At 35.7% G+C, this 8,299-nt stretch overlaps 1 protein-coding gene across 1 annotated transcript; it reads left to right on the top strand.

The window, feature by feature from the left end:
* The first annotated feature begins 997 nt into the window (after positions 1 to 997).
* Positions 998 to 7,735, top strand: LOC113111052 (prolyl 4-hydroxylase subunit alpha-1-like). The gene is made up of 14 exons (XM_026275463.1): positions 998 to 1,109; positions 1,429 to 1,525; positions 1,651 to 1,799; positions 2,125 to 2,244; positions 2,340 to 2,561; positions 2,664 to 2,806; positions 2,902 to 3,078; positions 3,229 to 3,281; positions 3,487 to 3,583; positions 3,961 to 4,011; positions 5,789 to 5,827; positions 5,937 to 6,005; positions 7,292 to 7,388; positions 7,510 to 7,735. The coding sequence occupies exons 1-14, from the start codon at positions 1,025 to 1,027 to the stop codon at positions 7,578 to 7,580; spliced, it is 1,470 nt and encodes a 489-aa protein (XP_026131248.1). The 5' UTR covers positions 998 to 1,024; the 3' UTR covers positions 7,581 to 7,735.
* The last annotated feature ends 564 nt before the right edge of the window (positions 7,736 to 8,299 follow it).

Here is an 8,299-nt window from a genome sequence, read left to right as displayed (position 1 = left end):
ATCATTATATTCAGTAGACCATTCAGTTAGACCTTAGTAATTACCTTTAAAAATTATTCATAGTAACAGTTAGATAATAATCATTTAAATTATTTTACCAAGTACAAAACGTTTAATTCCAAAACTTTTTAAATCTTTAAATGTTACAGTTCAAGTATACATATAAATGTCTCATTTTCTCATGTCTCATGCATGGGTAATTTTACAAAATGTGTTAAATATTTTGTCTACACTAATTGTATAATTGCTGTTTTTTTGCAGATGGATCCGGGCCGATGGACAAGTCTCTAGCAGGTGAAAATTTTACTGAAAGTGACCCGAGGGTAAGGAGAGGGATTGTGCATGAGGTAGAGTTAGATGTAAATAGCCTATCAGCAAACGTCAAATTGGTAAGTTTTCACAAGACTTTAGTGGAGTCAGCAGTTCGCTTGACCGTTTAAATAAGGATCTAGACAAGACTGCAAGGTGAAATATATTTATCTTTTAACACTGTTGATATGTCAACCTGACAGTGTGATGATATGGGGTGGGGTGGTTGGTTGTGAAACCTACTCCTGCTTTAAAAGAACTGGGCGGTCTCGTTCCTACTGACTTTTCGTAAAGTAGCTATTTTCAAGTAAGTCTAAAATATGATTGCACAGCAAACTTTTAGATTGTAATCAAAGGACAAATAGAAAAAGTTCAATGTATAGTACATAGAAATTATATATTCCCATTGTTTATGCAGTGTTAAATGATTTTAAAATGTTTGTCTAGTTATTAGATACATGTATTTAATATGTACAAGAAATGAAAGACTATTTTTAAAGCATTATATTTCACGGGAGCTCACTCATGTTAATTTTCACTTTCGTTTCATAAATCTTTGATTGCTGAACTGGGAAATTGGACAATGCAGGCAGCTGATGTAATACAGGTGGGTCTTTAAAAGGAGGAGTAAATAGTCTGTATTTAAGCTCCACTAGCTCCTTTAGAAACGTACAGTACACAGATTTTTTTGTTTTGAGATATTGAAGGTCTGATAATGGCTGTAAAAGAACTGACATTTATTATTGTGGTGTGCTCTTGTATTGTCTGTACTACTGAGGTTGAATTCTTCACTTCGACAGGTATATTATTGTTTGTATTTGGATACAATATCAATTCTTTAATTTGGGTATATTATTATTATTTTTTTTTTTACTGTTTTGTTCATATTTCTCTTATGTAGGCTACTTGCTTTATTGTGAGACACTTCTGACTATAATCAAATGTACAATAAAATGTTAAATTTTTTAATTATTGATTTCATTAATGATTAAACAGTTATTATCTTTCTCTTCTTACCTAATGAATGAACCGTTTTCATTATTCCACCATCTATTTCAAATAAATAAATAATAATGAACAGTTCTTCAACAGTTAATTGCAGATGTAATTGTTTTATAGATAAAATTTCAGAACTTTTTAACGAGGAGGAATTCCTTCTGAAGACCTTCAGATTGTACATTGATTCTGAAGAAGAAAATGTAAAGATAATGAAAAGGTGAAAACTTCGTAACATAAACAAGCTTTTCGGTTTACAGCAATAACGTGGTATAGGAAAATAATTGTGGATATTTAACTTATATGTGGTTTTATACGTTTTTGATTTGATTATTTTCAATGCAGGCTTCTTCTGCTGCTTCAGCTGGGCTCATACTTAGACCCAGATGACCCTGAGAAAATCAAAGACCCAGTGGCAGCTTATAAACTCATCAGACGAGTGAGGACAGAATGGATAAACATTGTTGATTACACTCAACGGAGCCTTTATCAATGTGAGATATTATCTAATTCTATAAAGTGAAATGTAGTTTATTTCTAGAAATAAAAATGTGGAGAAAACTGTTACCGTATTTTTCGGACTATAAGTCACACCTGAGTATAAGTCGCATCAGTCCAAAAATATGTCATGGCGAGGAAAAAAACAAATATAAGTCGCACTGGACTATAAGTCGCAGGACATGCAAAACTATGAAAAAAAGTGTGACTTATAGTCCGGAAAATACGGTAATAAATGAGTGAAATGCTTTGAAGCTATTTTATTAAACTTTTTCAGTGCGGTTGCTCATGGATCTGTTCTCTTATGTGAAAATATTGTAGTGTATCAGACAGTGCTGAAATATGCACAGATCCCACAGCTGAAGGATTTGGATGGTGCCGCTTCAGGACTGATCCGACTGCAAGAGATCTACAAACTCTACCCACACAACATCACAAAGGGTGAAATGTTTGCACCAATTTGGTTTCACTTTGAGAGTTTTACTTTTTCCTTCCAAGTACCAATCAGTTTGATGCTTTAATTTAATATTTCACAGAAATGGCTCTAAATGCAGATGAAGCCTACCATGTGGGGTTGGTCGCTTATAACGAGGACAAATTCCAGCATGCTTTTCACTGGTTTCTGTACAGTGTGGACAGCTTAACACAATACTCAAATACTACTAAGGAAAATCTGCTCCTCTACCTAAGTCTATCTGCCTATCATTTTGGCAGCCTACCTGTGGCAATCTACTTCGGCCAACAGCTTCTAAATCTGGGTGAGCTCATGGTGTCCTGGGGTTTAATGAGAATATTTTTATTTGTGAGGTTATCAGACAACTTTCCGATCAGATTACTGAAGTCATAAACTTCATCCTCAGACCCAACGAACGAGGAAATCAAAGTTCTGCTGGACCTTTTCAGACGCCTTCGCTTCCAGAGATCGTCAAACCCTGACATATTCACACTGAACAAAGAGTCAAGTAAATTTGAGACACTGTGCAGAGGAGAGGTCGATGAGAGGGCAAGTGCTACTTCTCAAATTGAAATCATTATTTGACACCATCAATATAAATCTTTGTGTATTGATTGGATGTTAATCATATTTTATAAACTCAGACCTCCAAGAGGCAGAGGGCGCTGTCCTGTAGGTACAGCACAGGTGGAGGAAACCCCAGACTGATGTATCCACCAGTGAAAGAGGAAGTGGAGTGGGACGAGCCTCGAATCATCAGATATCATGACATTATTTCAGACAGAGAGATAGAGATCCTGAAGAACATCTCTAGACCTCTAGTGAATATCTAACACACATACGCACACACACATAAATTTATAAAATATTTGTCATCATTATTATTGTTATCAAATATCTTGTTAATACTTTTGATGATGATTTACATCTTTATATTTGATTTTCTGTTTACCTTTTTCTGCCTACTGTAGCTTTCTAGGTCCTTGACTACAGAGGGAGTGTCGAAGGATCGTACTTCTCAAGGGTGATAAAAATTTTTATTTTTCACCTATTATGTTCACTCAAAATTAGCATTTACATAATAATTCTGTTAATTTATAGTACTTATATTATTTCTTCACACTTATTATTGGAAGACAAATGGAAAGACTTTAAGTAGCCTTCATTTTGATAACAACAAATTAAATCTTCTTGTGAAGTGTTACTGAAAAATTATTCCTTGTTTTTAGTGTTTTTCTGATGGAAGACAATATTGTGGTTGCTCGTATCAGCCAGCGGATAGAAAACATCACAGGACTCTCCAAGAAATCAGCTGAAAGCCTATTTGTATGGTCACAGTAAGAAAGAAATCACCTGTTGATCCGCAGACAGCATCTCTCTTTTAAGGATAACTCTGTCCTAATTTAACAAAGCTTTGCAAAGCATGTCTTAAATCTAGCCTGGTCACAATCTCTTGCTAAATATTATTTGGTTTAGTTTGATTTTTGTAGTTTTTGCCAAAGAGTATAATAGGTTTGAGAACTGAGATTATATTTTTATTTATTTAATAAATAATTAAATATTTATTTGATATTAACCTCAATTATCAAACTTCAGTGAACAACAAGGTTTCTTCACCGGATTAACACCTGTTTACCTTGTGAAATATTAAGTGTTGTTTTACATTCATTTTTCATTTCAATTGAGGTTCAATAATTTTTCAGGTTCAGAATTATGGGATTGGAGGCAGATATGAACCACATTATGATGAATTGGTAAGATAAAGCCACCACAGTATTACAGTTATCGTTACTTAAAGGGTTAGTTCACCCAAATAGCAAACTTATGTCATTAATAACTTACCCTCATGTTGTTCCAAACACGTGAAACCTCAGTTCATCTTCAGAACACAGTTTAAGATATTTTAGATTTAGTCCGAGAGCTCTCAGTCCCTCCATTGAAGCTGTGTGTACGGTATACTGTCCATGTCCAGAAAGGTAAGATAAACATCATCAAAGTAGTCCATGTGACATCAGAGGGTCAGTTATAATTTTTTGAAGCATCGAAAATACATTTTGGTCCAAAAATAGCAAAAACTATGACTTTTTTCGGCATTGTCTTCTCTTCCGTGTCAGTTGTGAGAGTTCAAAACAAAGCAGTTTGTGATATCCGGTTCGCGAACGAATCATTCGATGTAACCGGATCTTTTTGAACCAGTTCACCAAATCGAACTGAATCATTTTAAACGGTTCACGTCTCCAATACTCATTAATCCACAAATGACTTAAGCTGTTAACTTTTTTAATGTAGCTGACACTCCCTCTGAGTTAAAACAAACCAATATCCCGGAGTAATTCATGTACTCAAACAGTACACTGACTGAACTGCTGTGAAGAGAGAACTGAAGATGAACACCGAGCCGAGCCAGATAATTACTCGTTCACGAGTCAAGAACCGTTTGCATTGGTTTTCGGATCACCAGTACTTCTTTCGGACAGTTCAATTCAATAAACTGGTTGAAGAAAACGGTTCACGGGTCCTTTTGCGCTCAACGTAATGTCGTCATTGGCGATGTTTGCCCTTGATTCAAGCCTTCGGTTTACCCGCGCTCATAACACTAGAACAGAATTAGTTCAGAATCAATCACCAAAAGAATCAGTTCGGTTCAGACGCTCTGTGTGTCAGTCTGTTCACGGTGAATCACACATGCGCAGTATCTTCAGATCCTAGGTTCTCGAATCGGACGCGTCTGAGAGAAACGGTTCTTGACTCGAGAACAAGTTGTTCATGTTCTGGCTCGGCTCAGTGTTCATCTTCAGTTCTCTCGTCACAGCAGTTCGGTCAGTGTACTGTCTGAGTAAATGAATTACTCCGGGATACTGTTTAAAACGATTCAGTTAGATTTGGTGAACTGGTTCAAAAAGATCCGGTTACATTGATTGATTCATTCCTGAACCGGATATCACAAACTGCTTTGTTTTGAGCTCTCTCACAACAGACACGGAAGAGAAGACAATGCTGAATAAAGTCGTATTTTTTGCTATTTTTGGACCAAAATGTATTTTCGATGCTTCAACAAATTCTAACTGCCCCTCTGATGTCACATAGACTACTTTGATGATGTTTATCTTACCTTTCTGGACATGGACAGTATACAGTACACACAGCTTCAGTGGGGGGACTGAGAGCTCTCAGACTAAATCTAAAATATCTTAAACTGTGTTCCAAAGATAAACGTAGGTCTTGCGGGTCTGGAACAACATGAGGGTTATTAATGACATAATTTTGCTATTTGGGTGAACTAACCCTTTAAAGAGACTTTCCAATTGCACCAAAACACCTTTAATGTTTTGACTGTGCCTGTATGCAATTTATGTTGTTGATGAAAAATGTATAAGTAATTATACGACTTTCACATTTCCTTAACCCAGAGAGAACCCATGGCTCTCTTTTAGGCTTTACAACTGAATAGGTTAATTGTATTTCATAGAGATTGATAACATATTAAACCAATCATATCATTAAAAGATAATTTAATGTTTAATCTCACAGGGTTATGAGAATGGAAGGATTGCTACGTTCTTAATTTATGTAAGTTTAGCCCTCTAAATTCCGTTGTAAATATTATAAGTTACTTTAAAAGGTCATTACCTGTATTGTACAATGCTTTTGAGCTATAAATGATATGCTCTTGCTGTAGATGAGTGATGTGGAGATAGGGGGCGCCACTGTGTTCCCTGATGTTGGCGTTGTATTGAAACCAAAAAAGGTAAGTCATCAAATAAATAAAAAAGTGACGTGACATACAGCCAAGTATGGGAGTAGGAATTCGTGCTCTGCTTTTAACCCGTCCAAAGTGCACAAACACAGCAGTGAACACACACCCGGAGCAGTGGGCAACCATTTATGCTGCAGCGCACAGGGAGCAGTTGGGGTACAGTGCCTTGCTCAAGGGCACCTCAGTCGTGGTATTGAGAGTGGAGAGAGCACTGTACGTGCACTCCCCCCACCTAAGATTCCTACCTGCCCGAGACTCGAACTCACAACCCTTTAATTGCGAGTCTGACTCTCTAACCATTGGGCCACGACTTCCCCCAAATCACTGATCTATTAGCATGGCCGTAGCCAGCTGTGAGGTCACCAGTAAATTTTTCATGTTTGAAAATAAAATTTGTTCTCTGATTGACTAATTTGCAATTTTTCAATAATTTTTGTAATTTGATTTATTAAGCTATAGGTTTTTGTTTATTTTAATAGCAACATCTGGCAACATTGCATCACCGGCATTAGTCTTTTAATCAGAAAAAGCAGCGGCTGTTTACACTAAGTGTAAATATCACAGCATTTTTTTGTGATATGCTATTTACACTAAGTGCAAATATCTATAGATTATATGAATACTATGTTAAAATAGCAGGATTTTCTGCTATTCATACTACTATACTGCAAATAGTGGCAATTATCTGCATCTCAGTATTGTAGTATATTATAATACAGTATGCAATAATAATTTTAATGAGACTAATTTAATGGATGCCACCTTTTTTGGACAATCAAGCCCTCCCTACAACTACCCTTAACTTTTTGCTTATTTACAAAATTTTTCTGGAAAATAAATGCTTTTCTGATGTGATTTGAAATTTGAAAAGGGAGAAAAAAATTCGCCAAAAGGTGGATTCGAACCCATGTGGATCCCATCAAAATATGTAAGACACACACTTAACCAAAAGGGTTACAACATCTAAATTTCTGTCTCTTTTCAAGTGTTAGTGTATATAATTAGTTGTATTTATTTTTGCATTTACATTTACATTTATTCATTTATTAGATGCTTTTATCCAAAGCGAATTACAAATGAGGACAGTGGAAGCAATCAAAAACAACAAAAAGAGCAATGATATATAAGTGCTATAAGAAGTATATAGGGGTTATTATAGCACAATTCTATAGAAACCCCCTGGACCTCACTAATTTTCAACGCCTGGCTACGGTCATGCCTATAAGATATATATATGATTTAAGAAATATTAATGTATCCGCTCTCTACTGCTTAAGGGTTCCGCCGTGTTTTGGTTCAACCTCCGCAAGAATGGAAATGTGGATTTAAATACAAAACATGCTGGATGCCCTGTGTTAAGGGGTAACAAGTGGGGTAGGTTTTTTAAATATATTGTAACCATCTTGGATTTCTGCTTCACTGTGTATCTTCTATAATGGATAATAAATCTATGTTAAACTGTCTGCATTTTATAAATATATTGGGTTTTTTTCAGTGGCTAATAAATGGATCCATGTGTTTGGACAAGAGTTCAGGAGACCCTGTTCTTTGTCATACTTGGAGTGAAAGACACAGACCATGGAGAAATCATATGAAGTGTATCTGTACTATAGAAGTATGTGTTATTTTTATTATGTACCATGTAAGTTTTGTATATAGGATCTGTAACACAGATAGATACTACTGTATTCATTTAACAGTGATTTACTAATCTCTAGGTGCCAGTAATATTAATAATAATTGCAATGTACAATAAAAAGCACAGTAAATTCAATAGATTAAAATCTTAGTTAGTGGGTCCTCCATCACCTGTCTCCAGATGATACAAAATTCAGCAGAACATCTTTTAACGGGCACACGTAAACATGAGCACATTTCCCCTATTTTAGCTTCATTACACTGGCTGCCTATTCAATTTAGGATCCATTTTAAAATTCTGTTATTTGCTTTTAAATCACTAAATGGTCTTGCTCCGCCATACCGCTCTGAGCTTTTACACTCTTATAAACCCGTCCGCTCTCTCAGATCAGATGATCAGCTGCTCCTGACTGTGCCTAAAACTAAGCGTAAGCTCAGAGGGGACCGTGCCTTTGCTGTGTCTGCCCCTAAACTGTGGAATGATCTGCCTTTGCATGTTATGCAGGCCTCTTCTTTATCTGTTTTTAAAACCCTTCTTAAAACCCATCTTTTCTTTTTGGCTTTTGACACCTAGTTAGATGTCGACTTTATTTAATTGATTCAATTTGTTACTTTGAATGCTTTTATTCTGTGGTTTAAATGGTACA

This window comes from Carassius auratus, chromosome 2, assembly GCF_003368295.1.
Source record: "Carassius auratus strain Wakin chromosome 2, ASM336829v1, whole genome shotgun sequence".
In the NCBI taxonomy this organism is placed as follows: domain Eukaryota; kingdom Metazoa; phylum Chordata; class Actinopteri; order Cypriniformes; family Cyprinidae; genus Carassius; species Carassius auratus.
Note: the sequence above shows the minus strand (reverse complement) of the source record. Positions and strands in the feature narration are given on the sequence as shown.